The sequence below is a fragment of the Mixophyes fleayi genome, chromosome 4 (assembly GCF_038048845.1).
Source record: "Mixophyes fleayi isolate aMixFle1 chromosome 4, aMixFle1.hap1, whole genome shotgun sequence".
Taxonomy (NCBI): Eukaryota; Metazoa; Chordata; class Amphibia; order Anura; family Limnodynastidae; genus Mixophyes; species Mixophyes fleayi.
Window position 1 is genome coordinate 333,931,056 of NC_134405.1, and position 20,771 is coordinate 333,951,826.

Below are 20,771 nucleotides of genomic sequence, written 5' to 3' on the forward strand. Positions count from 1 at the left end.
GTTTAGCCGCAGAATGCCCTAGCGACCTTTCCGGAGACACTTGGCGAAACATCGCTTTGAATTCATTTGCTCCCTTTAAGAGCTCCTCCAAAACCCAGATCTTCACTATAGCCTATCCCACCTACACCTGATGCTACCACCTAAAGCTCCATTCCCATTCTCTCTCTGTGTCCCACTGGCTCCTGTTCTGTATCAGCGTTGCCCTCTCCTGTTTGACTGTCAGCTCCCACGTGCAGGCCACCTTCTTCCATTGTTCTATGGTCCAGTTCTGTTGCTCCCGTGCCCATTGTAGATGCTTTCGGCGGTGGACAGGGGTCAGCATGGACACGTCTGCACCTCCTTCAACAACTTCACTGTTCTTGTTGTGTTTTATGTGCGACTGCTTTATGTATGATGTGTAACTGACTGTCCGGCGCTGCAGACCGTGATAATGGAGGCTGCCACAAGTTCTGCCAAGACAGCGCCGCGCTTAACTTGTGTAGGAAACTATTTAAAAAATGTTGGCAACTATAAATAAGTGATATTATATGATTATTTGTTGCTGTTTATAAATATATTTATGTAACTCTGGCATTTTATTTTTACAGGGGTGATTCTTTTGCTCCTGGACAAGTTGCGGAAGATGAAATGGGAGCAGATGTGGCGTCTGACCGCGGAGCGGGAGCTGATGAGCATGCTGTCTACCTCCCTGGCTGATCAGGTGAGCTCGCAATAAGAATATCGCTCACATACGCCGTAGCGCTCGCTAGAGGCGGCTTCTACAGAGCAGGATTCACGCGTCTTACTTCATCTCCCCGTGCCTTGCTGTGAAGACGAGGACCGTGCGTCTTCTTTAGTTAAAATAACCCAGTAAGAGCAAGTTAATATTTAATGCGAACAAATTTTAAATACAGAAATGTGAGCACGTTGGAACAGTTACAAGTACGGCCTGTACACCGTGTCTCAGCAGTAAGCCCTGCGTGCCAGCATTTCCTAACAGAAGAGAGCTGATTGGTTTATTATCAGGCGAGGATAATGGGAGTTGTAGTCCTACAATCTACAGAATAATGTAAAGGGAAGAAACTGCTGTTTTTAGCCTTAGGACTCATCCTGTGGGTTCCTGTGATCGGATTGTTGCCAGATCATGCCGCATTTGCATATACAGACATGGGATCTAATATCTGCAAAATTCGGCACTGGATAAGGGGTTTTTCGTAATTTGGAGCACCATGCATAAAAACACACTTCATTACTTTAAAAAAAGAAAAGAAAAAAGTACTGCTTGTAGTTGACCACCCCACTGGCACTCTCATGATATTAATTAGCAGTGCTCCTAACAGTGACTTTACGGGAGAAGCGGTTTGCCTACCTGAATAGCTGCATAAAGTCATCCATTTACCTCTATGTGGGGATAATGTGTCTGTCCCAGTTATGTCTCCTGTCTGTGTCTCCTGCACTGGAGATATTTGTGGTAGGAAAGCGTACGGATTAATCCTCCTGGGCCGCCTCTCTGTATCTGAGCAGATATCTCAGAATTTCTTTCATGCTAGCGGCATATTCCCATAGACATTTGCAGGTGCGTTCCTTGAGCTGTCTGTCTCTCCCCAGGACATCTTCAATGCTGTCATCAAGCAGAATCCCTTCCTGGTGCATCAGCTCCCCTGTTTTTGGAACGTACAGCTGTCAGATCACACCCGCTCCGAGCAGTGCTACAGAGACGTCTCGGATCTGAAGGTGAGGTGTGAATGTGACAAGGAGGAAGGTTTCATGTGTACGTACAGCAAAGTCCTGTTGGATGTGTCACTGTGGGTGCAAAGTGCCTACCAGCAGTACAGTGAAAGCACAACTATTAGGGATCCATAACTTTTTATTCTTTTTTTTTTCTATGGCCGTTCTGATCTATAGAAAACTGAAAAAAATGCCATTATTAAGACAAATAGCCATGGGCAGCACAGTGGCTCAGTGGTTAGCACTTCGAGCACTGGGGTCATGAGTTCAATTCCCGACCATAGCCTTATCTGTGAGGAGTTTGTATGTTCTCCCCGTGTTTGCGTGGGTTTCCTCCAGGTGCTCCGGTTTCCTCCCACACTCCAAAAACATACTGGTAGGTTAATTGGCTGCTAACAAAAATTGACCCTAGTCTGTGTGTGTGTGTGTTAGGGAACTGTCCCTTCCCCAATGGGGCAGCGACTGATGTGAATGAGTTCTCTGTACAGAGCTGCGGAATTAGTGGCGCTATATAAATAAATGGTGATGATAATAATAAGTAAAAATGACAGTAGTGAAATGATGATAGTGAATACCTGATAGAGGCGTCTGTCGCAGCCCAATTGGAATTTATCCTAAGCATCCCATTGTTTTTATTGATAAAAATGTTGGCTTAAATTGTCCCATTTGTCACACCGTACATCCAGACAGGCCCCTACTCACTGTGGAGGGGCCTGTCTAAAACGCAGTGAAATCCGTTTAATTGCTTTTAATATCTCTCAATTAAAAAATCCGAATCCAGTAACGTGATCTTTGATCTTTTTTTAAACTCTGATTCGGGCCTGACATTTGGACTGGAAATATTTAATATTTTTCTCCACTGCAAACATGGAACTTTGCACTGATTCGCTTGTCTTCCGACTTCATAAAATATTGGGTCAAGTCCCCATAAGGTCCTCCGTCTCTCCTGTCACATCTCTCAGCGAGCACAAATTGTAAAGGTCATTTAGTGACAAAATAAAGATGTGTAAAAAGCAGTCAGACGTTCCCTTTCATTGTCTGATTTGCATTAGAGCTGCTTAATATGCCATGGCCGTATCCCCAGACTCAAGGCAAACTGGTTTTCGACTTTAAAAAAACGATATAGGTGTTTTTAACAGGCTTGAATTCTCTGTCATCTCAGATCATGTCTCGTCCCTATATTTATAATGGGATGCACTTTAAAACTTCTTGTTGAACTTCTGCACGGAAGATTCATTTCTAGATGCACATAGACCAATTATTATTATTATTATTATTGTTATTATTATTACTATTTATTTATATAGCACCACTAATTCCGCAGCGCTGTACAGAGAACTCATTCACTTCAGTCCCTGCCCCATTGGGGTTTACAGTCTAAATTCTAACATACAAACAGACAGATACAGACAGAGACAGACAGACCGACACAGACAGACAGACAGACCAATGTAATATGCAACTTTCAAAATTGTACTACTACCATAATAGCCCATATTACTGTATACCATCCAGGGCTAACCAATAACACTGACAAAATCCCTGTGTCCCAACACATTTTCCTGCCACCTATCCCTGACCGTACGGTGATCTACTGTAATGGGATTCCAATATGTAGCACAATTTAGTCATTTATAGTGGTCAGGATGGTTTGGGGAAGTCAGACCCCCCCAGAAACTAAACATATAACGTCTTATAACTAGAAACCGCGAGCACCGAAGAGTAATATGGGTCAGAGGTCGCGGCTGGAACGGGACGTTAAGTGTCGCCCTCGTCTTGTACTGAAGTCATTAACTCTTTGAAAGAGATCAAAGGGAAAAAAGTGGCAAACTTTTAAAGGTCAACTAAACCACTGAAATTGAAATTTATATAGACAAAAGTAAAATACAGTGAAAATCTTACCTGGCGCTCACCCTCTCAAACAACTTTGCGACCTGTTGAGCTTTCAGCATCATCCTGAACCTCCAACCTCTTGTCCTTGAATGACCTTGATGAAAATAAAACGCCCAACCTTTGTGCATAGCGAGCTGCTTTCTGCTAGTCTGGACCCTTGCAGTACTCATTTGGGGGTAGAAAAATAGTAAATTGGGTTTTGTACTGAAAGATGAAAGATCTGACGAACTGCTGGATAAAGTCTCCACTTGCCCAGCCGGAAGCCTTGGTAGTTACGGGCTAACAATGGAACTGAGTAGTTTTTTTTATTTCTGTTAAATCTTTTAATTTTTCAACAAAAGGAAGAATACAAACAATAGTGACATCGGTATCAAACATAAACAAGAAAACAATAAGGAAACATTAAACTTCAATCAGAAAGCTATATAACTTTTAAATCAATGGGGGCCAAAGTGTATTTGAAAATCTTTAAACATTTTATATTGGGAGGAATCATCTGTTGGTATCCATTTGGGAGATCTGGGGAAGGGGGAATTGATCAGCACTGTGCCAATAAGTCCTTTAATACGGTATTGTTTCTACCACAGCCGGCACAAGATATCAAGTTATTGATGAACACACTGCAGTAGAATATAGTAAGAGGACTGTACGGTGCCAATTATAAGGTGTTTTATCTGTGCTCAGCCAGGGAACGTCTGCACCCTTTCATGTTGCATATGACATTTCTCTCCATTAACGTGCAGACTTATTACACCCAGAGTAAGTCCCACGTCGTCCTTCTATGCTCTGTCAGATAATAAGGGATTTTATGTAATTAATAAGAAACACTCAGCAGAATTAATGAGGGGTAGTATAATCTCAGGGAAGAGCTGCGGCTGTCGCTCTATACCTGTGAGCCGGCTTCTCACGGGGCAGTGAAGAAGTAGGGAAGTAGAGCTCTGACCCAAAGAGCTTACAATCTAAAGTGATGTGAAAGTAAGAATGTTATCTATATCTCTTTGTTTGTTTAATTTATTGGCTTTATAATTGCAGATTTACTTATATTTATAATCGTCTGTAAGAATATATATTTCTTTTTTTTTTCTTTAAGCCTGGTTATGAACAGGCTCTTTTTGTCAGTTCTGATTTATCCACAAGGTATCCTAGGCTAGTGCCTAGGGCGGGCCCTGCCAAGCTGGGGCTCTCCCGGTGTTGTAAGTCCCAGCTATTGGCTGGCTATCTACTGGCAAAGCATGCTGGGGCTTGTAGTCTCACAACACCTAGAGAGCCACAAGTTGGCCAGGCCTGGCCTAGGAGTGGTAACCAATAGGCCTGAGACTAAGGGAACTGCTTTGTACGATCTCTCTGCGTCTGCTCCTCTCTATAACCTACCTCACATGCAACTTCTGCTAGATACATGGCTTTCTTTACGCTTTCATCTCAAGCGGCACAATTGATGTATTAAACGAGCATGAAAGAGTTGACGTGTCCTTAAAGCAAAAATGATGTGTCATCTCAAAATGTATTTGTTACAGTTGTGTAGAATGTGAGTCATGCGTCTACATTATAAATTAGCATACCCTTACAAGGAGCCCGTAGTGCGTCATGACATGACAGTAGAAATAAATGACACTGCAAAAAAAAATTATATTTTGATGTATGTTCTTTTTGCAGAATAGAGGCTCGGAATGTGAGTGTACCAAACAGCATACACTCTTTTTGTGTTTTTTTTTTATTTTAGTGCAGCGTTAAAATAGATTTATATGTTATATTATATCACACGCCTAAGCTCAGGCCCACCCAGTGTGGGGCGTAGTGGATGGGACGAGTTGGCGCAGGTGAATCAGCTTAGACGATACGCCATATATGGGTCCCTACTTCCTTCTGCAGTTCTCAGGTATTGTATCTGGGGCTTAGAGAGGAGGGAGGAGAGGTGTAAGGGTATTTGATTTAAATCCCTGAGAACATTGAATGCTTACGTGTAGGACTAAATTTGCCACATGAGAATTGATCCATATTGCCTGATGAATAAAACACATTTTCATTAAGTGTTGCGCGAGAGAGACGCACAGGATCCGTCCCGTGACTTTCCTTTCATTTCTCGTAAAATGTTACACAGTTTGCAGCTATTTTGGTACAATTCGCTGTTGAAAAATAAAGCCACCTTGTAAAAAGGCTCTAACCTCCGTAATCGCAGCCCGTTGTGTAGTTAATGAACCCAAAACACTGCTTTGTGGGTTCGTTTCCCACGTTAAGAGGTGGTGAGAGTGACAATGTGACCTTCACGTCACACAGAGATCGGTGAATGTCACATCAGCCGCACACACGTTCTGTCAGTGCTAAGAAAGCAGCCTAATTGCTGTGCTAATTTCTGCCTAAAAGCTTAAAGTAATTGCAAGGAGCACACTGAAGAAATCCTAGGAAATAGAAGTAGGCAGAGTTATTTCCCTGAATCTCTACCTGCTCCATATATTCACTCACTATACGTAGTGGATGTGGTATTTGTGGTGAAGGTGATTGTGTAGTTTAATCATTGGGGTATATTCAGTGGTGGAAGTGGGGGGTATATGGGGTATGTCATACCGTCACTTCTCCTACTGCCCTCATTGTAACACTATCACATTCCAGTCACTTACATTCCCATTACATTTTTCCACTTCTAAATTTTTGCTAAGACCATAAAGGTCAAGAGCCATTGACCTTTATAATTGCAGACTTTCTGATATTTAAGAATGACCGATGTTTAAGGATACATATGGGCAGCACAGTGGCTCAGTGGTTAGCACTTCTGCCTCACAGCACTGAGGTCATGAGTTCAATTCCTGACCATGGCCTTATTTGTGAGGAATTTGTATGTTCTCCCCGTGTTTCCGTGGGTTTCCTCCAGGTGCTCCGGTTTCCTCCCACGCTCCAAAAAACATACCGGTAGGTTAATTGGCTGCTAACAAATTTACCTGTGTGTGTGTTAGGGAATTTAGACTGTAAGCTCCAATGGGGCAGGGACTGATGTGAGTGAGTTCTCTGTACAGCGCTGCGGAATTAGTGGCGCTATATAAATAAATGGTAATAATAATAATGTTTATTATTTTTTTCTCTAAGACTGGTCAGGATCAAGTACAGATTTTCTTAATGTGAAGACAGATCTGATCTCTCCACCAGGTATCCTAGGCTACTACCTGAGACTGCAACCATTGGGCCTGAGACTGAGAGAAGTGCTTTGTGCGATCTCTCTGCTTCCTCTCTCGCCTCCTCACTGATTTGATTTATAGGTAACCTCAGAGCTCGGCCCGATGAGCTCATTGTTATATGAGAATTTAAAGGGATTTTCCATTTCATTTACCAAATTAAATCTTCCTCTCCTCCCAATATTAATACTTCAGTGGCAGTCCCTAACTGAAAGCCTTTGCGGTGCCGGACATCACTGATGGCGAGTGTCAGAGGTTCTGGTTATATTTGGGCTTCAGAATCCGTCTAAATACAGGAAATGTAATAATACAAAGAACAGAGGGATTTAGAAGACTTTTAAATTAAGTTGGAAATCTCTTTTAATATAACTGTATTATACTATCACCTAATGTGCACAATCTTCTTATTGATTCCTTAACTTCTATACATCTTTTTATACCGGCAGCTTAATCATTGACATATAATCAAATAAGTACTTTTTAAATGGCGAATTTTCCGACCAATCTGTTATCTACGATGATTTTACCTACGACTGACGGTCGGCCGATTCCTACATACACACTGACACGATTTACCTTCAGATCTGTGCTCTTCATCTGGTCCGTTTCAAGAATGACAGTAAATTAGTCATTCATTCATTCCTGTCACACTGATTAACCGCCTTGTTATAACTATCCACGTGCCATAACGAATTCCGTTAGCTTCTGTGACTCTGAAACAAAATATTCAGCCTCAGAACGAATGGACAAATTATTCCATCTACAGCACTCACTACATTTAGTCACCGGGACATGTTCATTACCGGCATCGGCTGAAAAGACTCTGTAAACTCTACGGAGATCGTGATCGTGAGTGTGCACACACTGCAGGATCGGAACGAGGTTATTATACAGTGTGACCAACCAAATTAAATGACAATCGACACTTTGAAACGTTTGTCGTTCATTGTTGGATTATACACACTGACGTGTGGCCAAGCGGTCGTTTATCAGGTGATATACCAGTGGATATAGCGGGTGTCTGCACTGTTACCCCAAGGTCCATAGGCAAACCGAGGGGGGGGGTGTTCCTAGTGCCAGGAAACCCCCCTCCAAGCCTGGAGCACTGTATATTTGAGGGGGCTGGACCCTGCTCCCGCTTCACACGGCTCCGCTTGAAAAGGGAGAGCTGCGTGCACCTAACAGTAGTGCACGCAGCATTGCCCATGTATATTATGGGGATAGGAAGAGTTGGAGAGCAGCCAAGCACTGTCTAATATTATAGCCACGCCCCCATGTATGCCGGTCACGCCCACAGGTGGCGTGGTGTGGAAACCCCCCTCTACAAATCCTGCGTTTGCCCCTGAGGTCCACGTGGTATAACTTAGATCCATGTTCACTGTACTGCTCCAGCTGAGCCTTTATATTCATATTACAGACTAGTTTTGTCCAGAGCCGCAGACACGTCTTCTCGTTAACTATCAGTTCCTGCATCCCTGGTATATATGTGTGAGCTCTGTGCCTATCACAATATGCAGTAAAGGAGGACTGTGATTGTATCATTCTGTATCTATGGGAAATCCTCCTTTATACTCAATTACCTGCTTCAATGCCCCTCTCCCGTGAGTGGTGTTTCTTCGACAGTCCTGCTGGAGATTGGTTATTATGTTGGAATCTATAAAAGTCCATAATAATGTTGTCACTGTCCCCTGCAGCTTCGGTGCCAGATCCCAGAGAGGGCAGCGCACGTGAACATTTAGATATGAGCCAAATGCAAGAACATGCCAGCTATGTCCCCTGTGTGTGTGTGTGTGACTCTAGGCTACCAGCAGGGGTAGTGTTGCGCTGTGAGCTCCTATGATTAACATGGTTGCTGTGTTCTGATTGGTGTATTGAGGATTTGTGGTTTAAAGGATTGTGGGAAGAGATCTGTAAAGTTACTTATAATCCAACATTTGTTACAGAGCCTTTGTGTGCAATTATGGATGTAATTAGCATAATAAGCAAAAGTAGGGGTGGAGTTATATCGGGGTACAATAAAGTAGTTGCATCCCAGTGCGATGCTCACGCTGTTATGGGGGCTCGGACCTTTGGGCCCCCTCCAAAAGGAGAAGGACTTTGTTCCTCCCCCATCCCCAAAAGTCCCCAGAGAGGGTCAAGGGTCTACAGGCCCACCTCTGATACAAGGCTCATGTGGGTCCCTTGAGAAGGAGCATCCAACAACATGGGGAGAATAGTGGCCCCAAAGGGTCCTACATTCCGCTCCCCAAAAACTTCATCACCTTGTGTATTTTCGGGCACCCCCAGTCTCGCATAGCACCTTAGGCTTCAAGCAGCCGGCTTCTTGGCCAGACGACCAGGTGATTGCCCATCTTCTACAGGAGGTCCCACTGCTTCATAGCCGCCTATACCTGATCTTAGCCAAAAGGCCGAGAACTATACCCCCTTACCAATGATTTTTGAGGGACTAAAGGGAGGGGCTTAGAATTGGCAAGATATTGTTTCTATACAAATGGGCATGTCTGGGCAGATGAGAGGTGTGGCCATATTTTTTATTTCTGGAATGTTGGGAGATAAACGTTAAATCTCTCCGGGGCAAATGATGAGGGTTCATTCATACTAACACCAGAGAACCTTTAGATAGAGTTCAGATTGCAGATTGCGGGTCTGTAAATAACATTTCCTGCATAAATATAGATGCATGAAGCATAAACACATGTAACACTTTATTATACTGTATAGAGCAGGGGTGTCCAACCTTTTAGCTTCCCTGGGCCACATTGGAAGACGACGAGTTGGTTTGGGCCGCACATAAAATGCACTAACCCTAACGATAGCCGATCATCGAAAAAACCATAGAAAACATAGTTAAGATATTAAACTTACTTGGAAATGAAGTTAGTAAGAGTTAGGAAACCTGTTGCAGAATCATGATTAAAGTAGTAGTCCCATTACCAGCTACAATTTAACTTACCTGCATCTGCCCCTTAGTGGGGTTCGGGGAATTAAATGCCAAAAACTTTTTTTTCCTCTCTTTCTGCACCCATGAATCATTTTTTTTATTGACCAGTTTGAAATGGTCACGGATATAGATAGCATCAGGCGGACTAATAGAAATCTACAGAGATTTAAAGATAGGGTGGCGGGAAAAATGGCTCATGGAGCAGCCTCCGATGAGGGTAACAGTGGGTGATATTTTCACCCTACTCAGCACTGCACATTTAAAATGGTTTAAAATATTAAAAATACAATCATCTCTTAATATTTATATTAGATACATACAGAGAACACAGCTAGTTCATAATTGCATGGTGCAGAAAGTCCAAATTCAGAGTAACAACAATAAGATACTGGATAATCTTTCACTGCTGCTGATAGTTCGCGCGGGTGACTACCCTGTGCTGCGCTACGCAATGGATGTCGGGTGTGATGACGTCACCCCCGACATTCACTGCGAGCACCACATGGAGGAGTAGACCAGGGAGGGAGCCGGAGTGCCAGCTGACGTGACCGCAGGGTAAGTATTTTCTATTTTCTTTTTTTTTAGTAGGATTTTTTTTTTCAGTGTTGCCCCCTTGCCACAACCAAAACTCCTACTGGGCCACATTTACAGGCATGCTGGGCCGCATGTGGCCCGCGGGTTGGACAACCATGGTATAGAGTATCTGCTAGACACAATGTAACACTGACGGTTTATACAAGAGATACACTGGGCCTTGTGAGATGGATGAGTGTATCTTGTCAAGAAAGATCCTTCATGATTGTATCACAATTATTTATACAAGGTTATCAATCTCGAGAAACAAAGTGTTATTAAGGAAAATTTATTGGAACTGATGCTCAAAAGGCAGTTTCCAGCAGTCGTGTTAAATTGTCTTACGTTATTCCCTAAACGCTTGGCGCATTCATTTTATAGGCAGAACATTTGACCAGCCGTCAGCTCGTACTAATTACAAGCCATCCATACACATTGACAGGGGCTCAGTCATCAAATAAGCAGATGCCATCAAACTCTCCGCCGCTTCCAGGAATGAAGAGGTTAAACGATTTTAATTTTCTTGGTCAAACACCCCAAATCTGGCTGATTTCAGTCTTGCAGCTTGAGGTTGACAGCTCTGTATAATGGTGACTTACAGATAAATGAGGGAGATTTGAAGGTTAGTTGAATTTTTTTTTGGGACATTCAAGACACTTCTGGTAAATAGTCTTTCTGCCATCTAGTGGTGATATTTGTAACTGCAGGCATTTTTTTTTTTTTTCCAGGAAAAAATATTGACAAACCAGTGAAAGAGACTATGGGGAAGATTCAATCCAGCCCGTTGTGTCTCCAAAACATACTACAGAGACAGATCGAGGCGATTAAATCGCTGAAATGTCTGCTCATCTTTCCTCGCGCCCCGTAGAAGAGCGCAGAAAAATTAACAGAGGTTCCTTACCGTATTAGGCGGCAATATGCGTAGGCTCGAGGCGATTTCTGGCAGCACCTTCCGCTGAATTGAATAGGCCCCTATTAGTGAGATTTTTTTCCCTTCAATGACAAATTTTTACTTAAATAACTAATGATATTTTTTGAGAGGTAATAAAGATTCAAAATAGAAATATATAATTTTTTTCTTCTTATAACTTCTGCAAATATATATCCTTGTTTATACAACGTGAGCTGCCACTACCCCCTGTAAGAGGAACCGCAGGATTTCAATGGGTTTAGAAAAGAGGTGTCTAAGGAGAGATATGATTACTGTGTACAAATACATTAGGGGTCAATACAGAGAACTTTCATGGGAACTTTTTACCCCAAGGACTATACACAGGACACGTGGTCACCCCCTAAGGTTAGAGGAGAGGAATTTCACAACCAGCAAAGGAAAGGATTATTTACAGTAAGGGCAGTTAAGATATGGAATTCACTGCCAGGGAAGGTTGTGATGGCAGATTCAATAGATATGTTTAAGAAAGGGTTAGACAAATTTTTAGCAGAAAAGTGTATCCAGGGATACGACCATTAATGAAAATGTAGGATAGTAGTGGATATAGGGTAAACATAGGACTGCAATATTGGGTCTGGGGGGATTTTCACAATTGAAACAGATTGGCGGTTGCTTAATCTGGGTCAATTTCAAATACAAGTGCAGGATCGCAGGAGATCCAAAATAGGTTGAACTTGATGGACTGGTGTCTTTTTTCAACCTCATCAACTATGTTACATGTTACTATGTATTTAACCTAACAAAGTTCTCCGTTAGTGACATTTTACAAGTCCCTATTTTAGCAATCCCTATAACTCCCCAGAAACCTGATTAAAAGTACAAATGTTTGGTATTCCTATACTCATATTCCTATACTATATCCCCCCCCCTCCCAAGCAAATGGATAGAAACCAAAATCTTACCAATTTCAATGTCTTACAAAAATATTTTTTCTATATTCTGGAAAAACAACATAAGGTTTGCTTTGGTGGGATAGCAAATTAAATACTGATTACCGGAGAAGTCAATGTCGTGGGGAACCATGAACATGGGTCTGGTCATAGAGGTGTGAGCCGCCTCCGGTCTTGAAGGGGTTAAATGTGTTCCACGTTCGCATAATTGTTAGGTATCTGCGTGCGCTCTCCTGCAACTTTCACTAAACGCATTGCTTTATCTTTCTGACCTCCTCTTTAGTTTTTACCCCATCAGATCCCGGGATACGACACATCCCCGCTGCACTTTATGCTCTGGATACAATTAACAGATTTGTGTCGGATGCCCGGACATTGAATAACTCTGCCTGATTGCATAACGTCTTGGCTGAAAACACGGATAGAAGCTGCAAAGATAATGCTTTTGGTAAACGTTGTGTGAGAGCATGTCCATAAATCAAAGTGGTTTGAAGGTGGACAGCCCCTTTAAGAAGAAGGATGGATTCACTGTCGTACATAATGTTAAGTGGGGGGGTCAGATATACTGTAACCAACTGATTTTGCAGAATGAGTTACGCTGCTGTCTCAGCACAAAACCTGGGCAGTTTGTGAATCCGCCGTCTGCCGTCTGAGCGCGCCACTGCGTCCTGAAGTCATTATTTTAATGGCGGCAGGAACCCTTCCTGAAGTCTCCTGCATTGGAAACCTTCCCAGGTGCTCCTTGCGCCAGCCTCGGTCATTTATCACAGCACAAGCAGCTCCGTCTTCTTATCCCTGTGCCAAGGTGTCATCTCATTCCATTAAATACACCGCAGCGGGTCCTTTTGGCTCGTCCCAGCTAATCCCCCTCCTCCCCGTCCCCGGGCAGAGAGACCAGAGATGGATGGCACAACTCACGGGTTAATAAGTCAAGTGTGCAAAATGTGCCCGTTTTAATGACATTAAGGCTGCATTTCGCTTGAGGAAATGTTATAGTCAAGTTTTTAAGCTCCGCACTTCCCTCCCGATGCTGATCTGGTCTCAGTACGAGGAGAGGGGTCGTTCCCTGAGACTGAGGCCCTGCCACGGCCTGGTAATGATTATTCATCGCAGCCTCTCTCTCCGCTAACTGTAGAGAAGTTGGCTGCTGCAAGATGTCACACATACCAGGGGCAAACGCAGGATTTGTAGAGGGGGGTTTCCACACCACGCCACCAGTAGGTGTGACCAGCATGTATGGGGACGTAGCTATAATTTTAGAGAGTGCTTGGCTGCTCTCCAACTCTTCCTATCGCTATAATATACATGGGCAATGCTGCGTGCACTACTGTTAGGTGCATGCAGCTCTCTCTTTTCAAGCAGAGCCATGTGAAGCGGGGGCAGGGTCCAGCCAACTCAATTATACAGTGCCCTAGGTTTGGAGGGGGGTTTCCAGGCACTAGGACCCCCCCCCCCTCAGTTTGCCTATGCATACTAGACTTTTGTTACACTAATAGTATCCTTATACTCTGTGCTCACATGGATGGGTGACGACTTCAGCCTCAGAGATTGCTGGAATAGTACATAAAAACAGTAATGTTTTAAAAGACCACTAGACTTCTTTAAAATGTTCATTTTTCACATGTCAGCCATGAAGGTAAAGTACATGGTGTTAACCTGATATTCTGCTGCAGTTTATAAGGTAAAGTGTTACCTTCACGGTCCCTTACACGCAGCCGAAGCTCCTCTCTTGTATTTAGGACATTGTTCTGAGACTGTGACATCGTTGGCTCTTGTGTATTAACCAATGATATACAGAGCATGGCTGCTAAGCAAGTCTGCCAAGCTGCCAGCCACTCTCTATCTGCTCTGCTAGAGAAACTGCTCCCTCCTAACATAAAAACATGATGCAGAGGACTCATTTACACAGATGATGCCAAAATCTACCTCTCGTATAACCAACTCAACTGTCTCTCTGTTAGATCCACGTGAATTTCCCAACGTTACCTAAAGTTCAACATCTCCACTCCTCCCAGAGTCACCACTGCCTCTCAGATCTCCCTCACTGGTACCAAGGCCACAATATCCTCTGCCCGAAGCCTTGATCTCACACTTGGCGCTGCCCTCTGCTTTATTCCGCACGTCCACTCTCTCTCCAAGTCCTGTCACCACCACCTTCAAAATTTTGCCAGAATAAGTCTATTCTTACACAAGATGCTACCAAAACCCTTATCCCTTCTCTCATCATCTCCCTCTTCAACTGCTGCAACATCCTCGTATCTGGCAGTTCCCTTTGCTAACCCATACCTGCTTCCATACGTCATTAAAGCCCTCACCAACACCCCCTCATGCATCTCATATCTCACCTTCAAATATTCAAGCTCTGACCTGCGTCTCTGCCTCTCACTTCCTTCTACGACTTCTCCCACTTATTGAAATCCCCATCACCCCCAATCAGACTCTTCCACAGCCTTCAAATCTATAAATACTATCTGAAAACCAGCGTTTCACTAAAGCCTACTCTGCTCCCAGTATGGTGCTTACACTAATAACCTCACTACTGTCCCATTCTCCACTCTGAGCCACACTCGCTCCTCTTGTTTCACCTGCGCTGTCTCCCACTTACACTGTAAGCTCTGTAATGAGCAGGGTCCTCCATACCCTTTGTGTTTATGTCTGTGTTTATTTTATCTTCTTTGTATGTTCCTGTTTTATGTTTATCCTGCTTTCCCTACTCTACCGGCTGGAGAGCGCTCTGGCACCTTACAAAAGACCTGAATTAATAATCGTAGGCCTCTAGGGGCCAGATTTACTAAGCTGCGGGTTTGAAAAAGTGGGGATGTTGCCTATAGCAACCAATCAGATTCTAGCTTGCATTTATTTAGTACCTTCTACAAAATGTAAGCTAGAATCTGATTGGTTGCTATAGGCAACAAACCCGCAGCTTAGTAAATCTAGCCCTAGGTCTTGCAACATCCATGTCTATTGCTATTCTCTAAACCCAGGAATTCTGTTGCCCTTGCAGCAATCTGCCACATTTGAGTAATATATTGTCCTATTGTGTCTGTAGTATCACGTCTGACACTGCTCACCGTTCTACACTTCAACAATTAACATCAACAAGTGATAATATTATAATACATAGGAATAAGGACCCTCATACAAAGAGCTTACAGCTGGACAAGATCCTTTGTATACAGTAACAAATAGACAATAGATTTGTGAGAGAACTGAAGCCTGCTTTATACAGTCAGACATTCAACGGTGGAGAAAATACCTCAATGATTTTATATTCATCTATTCTTACATACAGCATTGTGCAGTTCTAGGAAGGACTGGTTGGTGCAAGTTGGTATTTTAAAGAATGAAGGTTACCGTTCACATTGGTATATCAGGAGATGAGTGATGTGTCATTGAGGACAGAGCTGCATGTGACATGATGTGAGGAGGGGTATGGAAGCAGCAGGAAGCCACAGACTGAGAGTTATATAGTGGAAGGAGCAGGGTCCCCCAGCAGCACATAGTATATCAGGAGATGAGTGATGTGTCATTGAGGACAGAGCTGCATGTGACAGGGGCAGTGACATGATGTGAGGAGGGGAATGGAGGCAGCAGGAAGCCACAGACTGAGAGTTATATAGTGGAAGGAGCAGGGTCCCCCAGCAGCACATAGTATATCAGGAGATGAGTGATGTGTCATTGAGGACAGAGCTGCATGTGACAGGGGCAGTGACATGATGTGAGGAGGGGAATGGATGCAGCAGGAAGCCACAGACTGAGAGTTATATAGTGGAAGGAGCAGGGTCCCCCAGCAGCACATAGTATATCAGGAGATGAGTGATGTGTCATTGAGGACAGAGCTGCATGTGACAGGGGCAGTGACATGATGTGAGGAGGGGAATGGATGCAGCAGGAAGCCACAGACTGAGAGTTATATAGTGGAAGGAGCAGGGTCCCCCAGCAGCACAGAGTCTATCAGGAGATGAGTGATGTGTTAGTGAGGACAGGGCTGCATGTGACAGGGACAGTGACATGATGTGAGGAGGGGAATGGAGGCAGCAGGAAGCCACAGACTGAGAGTTATATAGTGGAAGGAGCAGGGTCCCCCAGCAGCACAGAGTCTATCAGGAGATGAGTGATGTGTCATTGAGGACAGAGCTGCATGTGACAGGGGCAGTGACATGATGTGAGGAGGGGAATGGAGGCAGCAGGAAGACACAGACTGAGAGTTATATAGTGGAAGGAGCAGGGTCCCCAGCAGCACAGAGTATATCAGGAGATGAGTGATGTGTCATTGAGGACAGAGCTGCATGTGACAGGGGCAGTGACATGATGTGAGGAGGGGAATGGAGACAGCAGGAAGCCACAGACTGAGAGTTATATAGTGGAAGGAGCAGTGTCCCCCAGCAGCACAGAATATATCAGGAGATGAGTGATGTGTTAGTGAGGAGAGGGCTGCATGTGACAGGGGCAGTGACATGATGTGAGGAGAGGAATGGAGGCAGCAGGAAGCCACAGACTTAGAGTTATATAGTGGAAGGAACAGGGTCCCCAGGAGCACAGATTATATCAGGAGATGAGTGATGTGTTATTATTATTATTATTATTAATTTTTATTTATAGGGCGCCACTAGGTGTCCGTAGCGCCGTACAGGGTCAGCACGGGCGAAGTCTTGGATACGCGCGTGGGAGGAGGTGATCGGGGGGAAGAGAGGCGACGGTCATTGGCAGATCGGAGAGGATGGAATGGAGCGTGAATAGATAGGAGTGTGGAGATGTAGGGTGCAGTGGCGTTGGCGAGGGCCTTGTATGTAAGAGTGAGGAGCTTGAACAGGATTCTGTAGGGTAGGGGGAGCCAGTGAAGGGATTGGTAGAGGGGGGAGACAGAAGTGGAGTGGCGAGAAAGGAAGATGAGCCTAGTGGCTGCCTTAAGTACAGATCGAAGGGGAGCGAGATGAGAGTGGGGGAGGCCAGTAAGGAGGAGGTTGCAGTAGTCCAAGCGGGAGATGATCAGAGAGTGAATAAGACATTTGGTGGCATCTTGGGAAAGGAAGGGCCGGATGCGAGCGATGTTTCGCAGCTGGAAGCGGCAGGATTTAGCAAGAGAGAGAATGTGGGGGCCAAAGGAGAGAGAGGAGTTGAGGATGACACCGAGGCAGCGAAGTTGGGGGACAGGGGAGATAGAGGTGTTGTCGACAGTGATAGAGAGGTCAGAAGGGGGCGAGTTGTGAGGGGGAGGGAAGACTATGAGTTCAGTTTTGGCGAGGTTGAGTTTGAGGAATCGAGAGGACATCCAGGAGGAGATGGCAGTGAGGCAGGCGGACACCCTAGAGAGGAGGGAGGGAGAGAGATCAGGAGAGGAGAGGTAAAGTTGAGTGTCGTCGGCGTAGAGGTGGTAATTGAGGCCGTAGGAGCTGATGAGTTCACCCAGGGAAGAGGTGTATAGAGAGAAGAGTAAGGGTCCTAAAACAGAGCCCTGAGGGACCCCGACTGGAAGGGTGGACGGGGGGGAGAGAGACCCAGAGGTGGTGACGGAGAAGGAACGGTCAGAAAGGTAAGAGATGAACCAGGACAGGACAGGGCCGGAGAGGCCAAAGGACTGGAGGGTGTGTTAGTGAGGAGAGGGCTGCATGTGACAGGGGCGTGAAGATTTTGGAGTCAAATATAGAATTTCAAACATCCAATATGTTTCTTCCTGCAGGTCATTCACTGGAACTCTCCGAAGAAGCTGCGTGTCAAGAACAAGCACGTAGAGTTCTTCCGCAATCTCTACCTGACGTTCCTGGAGTATGACGGAAACCTCCTCCGGAGGGAGCTCTTTGGTTGCCCCAGTGAAGCAGACATTAACAGTGAGAATGTGAGTACAGTGAGTACAGAGAGTACCAAGAGTACAGAGAGTACAGAGAGTACAGAGAGTACAGGGAGTACAGAGAGTACAGGGAGTACAGTGAGGACGATGAGGGAGGAGATCCTGTATCTGAGAGAAACATCCATATTAGCACAGAAGCTACAACCAGTTGGTAATCCGCCCTCTGTAGTTACATAAACTTACACAAGAGGGAGAATCCATCATGGACGTATAACGTGAAGAACAGGATAGTACTATAATGTTTTTGCTAATTATATTCACCCTCTGTAGTCATTTAATTAAGCAGCACTTGTAGCGATTTACATCTCTCTCTCGTCGCCCGGACACGCTGCAGGTTCCCGTCACCGGCCCCAGAGACGCCGTCAGACAAACCTCTGGCCTAACAAATGCGCATTCTGACCAGCTTTAACGTTTTAAATTTTATTACACAAAGATTGAGCCAACTCTGCACAATGCCATCTGCTCGCTGTGCCCCGGTGCCCCCTGGCATCACAGCAACATCGCAAGAATACATATTCATGACAGTCTTATTTTAAACTCTGCTTCCTCTCGCTGGATACGTGGGGACCGCACACAATGCCCAGCTGAGAGCTGTCATCAGACCCGTTCACTGCCAGACAAACCCCAGACAGTGATGGAAAAGTAATGCCCCTGTGTGTGTGTATGTATGTGTATGTATGTGTGTGTGTGTGTGTGTATGTATGTATATGTGTGTGTGTGTGTGTGTGTGTGTGTGTGTGTGCGCATCTGCTTGTCTGTATGTGTGTATCTACTTGTGTGTGTGTGTGTGTGTGTATCTGCTTGTGTGTGTGTGTATCTGCTTGTGTGTGTCTGTGTGTGTGTTTCTGCTTGTGGGTGTGTTTCTGCTTGTGTGTGTGTGTGTGTGTGTGTGTGTGTGTGTATCTGCTTGTGTGTGTTTCTGCTTGTGTGTGTGTGTGTATGTGTATGTATGTCATACATGCCAACTCTCCCGGAAAGTCCAGGAGACTCCCGAAATTCGGGTCAGTCACCCGGGCTCCCGGGCAAGCTGGCATTTCTCCCGCATCCCAATCTCACACCGAGAATCGCGTCATTTGACGCGATTCTCGGTGAATCACACCATTTTGGAGGGCGGGACGAGGCCATTCGCGTCATTTTGGCCCCGCCCCCCAAAATGCAAATTACGTTTTCGCGGGGGGGGCAAAATGACGCGATTGGCCTCGTCTCGCCCCCTCCTGCCCTCCAGTCACGCCCCCTCTAATCCGGGAGTTGGTAAGTATGATGTATGTGTGTGTTCTTGCTTGTGTGTGTGTATATGTGTGTGTGTGTGTCTGTATCTGCTTGTGTCTGTGTTTGTGTATCTGCTTGTGTGCCTGTGTATGTGTGTATTTGTGTGTAATTATGGGTCCTGTAAGTGTTCTGTGATATCTGTCATTTGCATTTACATATTTATGTCTTTGATTTTGTCCTTTTTTTTCATCTTAAGTGATTTATTTTCTACATTATATAAGATGCAGAGACGTGGAGGAGGATGGGGGGGTCTATTTCTCCGCTCTCCTCTGATCAGCAGTAATAGGAAATCAGATTTGACCATTTGTACTTTGTTGTTGAACAGAAGTGTCATTAATGAGATGCTTATAGCTGCTTTGCTGGTGCAACAATGGTGTCCCCTTAGTTACTGCCTCCAGCACCAGATTATGTAGACACAACCGGTACTAAATACTCCCTAGCGTCTTGTCATGTCGTGTTATTTATACACGTGAACTAACACATCACGCAACGGCGTGACTGTCGTGTGTATGTGTGTAAGACAGACCTGTAACCATGAGACGCTCCGGTAACGTGACTGTTGTGTGTATGTGTGTAAGACAGACCTGTAACCATGAGACGCTCCGGTAACGTGACTGTCCTGTGTATGTGTGTAAGACAGACCTGTAACCATGAGACGCTCCGGTAACGTGACTGTCCTGTGTATGTGTGTAAGACAGACCTGTAACCATGAGACGCTCCGGTAACGTGACTGTCCTGTGTATATGTTTGAGACAGACTTGTAGACATGAGACGCTCAGGTAACGTGACTGTCGTGTGTATGTGTGTAAGACAGACCTGTAACTATGAGACGCTCCGATAACGTGACTGTCCTGTGTATATGTTTGAGACAGACTTGTAGACATGAGACGCTCAGGTAACGTGACTGTCCTGTGTATGTGTGTAAGACAGACCTGTAACCATGAGACGCTCCGATAACGTGACTGTCCTGTGTATGTGTTTGAGACAGACTTGTAGACATTAGACGCTCCGGTAACGTGACTGTCTCTTTCACCAGCTCCAGAAGCAGCTGTCAGAACTGGACGAAGACGATCTGTGTTACGAGTTCAGACGGGAGAGGTTCACCGTCCACCGGACTCACCTCTACTTCCTGCACTACGAGTACGAACCGGCGTCCGATGACACCGATGTGACGCTGGTGGCCCAACTGTCCATGGACCGGTAGGTGGTGGGCGATGGCGGCGGGTGAGACGTGGCGCACAAGAGACAGGTTGGGTTGCGTTACTTTTAAAGAGGACTCTGGTAACATTTTGATTTGATAGCGACCCTCCGTCCTCCCAGCTAGCTGGTGTCTGCAGGTTCACACCTCACCTTACACTCTTGTTTCTCCAGGCTCAACAGCCTGGAGAACTTTCAAAGTAAACACTGCTCAGAAGACAGTTTCAGTAAAGCTAAATGCTGCATTGGGAACTTTACACTAAGCAGCGTCTTAACGTCTCCAGGAATGGACAGGGATTGGTTATATCAGCGTTGGTTGGAGTTGGTAATTCCGGAA

The 20,771-nt window shown here is 44.9% G+C and overlaps 1 protein-coding gene across 2 annotated transcripts in view; it reads left to right on the forward strand.

Annotated features, from left to right (window-relative positions):
* Positions 1–20,771, forward strand: part of LARGE1 (LARGE xylosyl- and glucuronyltransferase 1) — a 325,519-nt gene that overhangs the window by 292,603 nt on the left and 12,145 nt on the right. For both annotated transcript variants that reach the window (XM_075210435.1, XM_075210436.1), the window contains exons 8-11: positions 588–700; positions 1,588–1,713; positions 17,801–17,956; positions 20,274–20,437. In XM_075210435.1, coding sequence (XP_075066536.1) covers positions 588–700; positions 1,588–1,713; positions 17,801–17,956; positions 20,274–20,437 — 559 coding nt within the window. The remainder of the gene's footprint in view (positions 1–587; positions 701–1,587; positions 1,714–17,800; positions 17,957–20,273; positions 20,438–20,771) is intronic.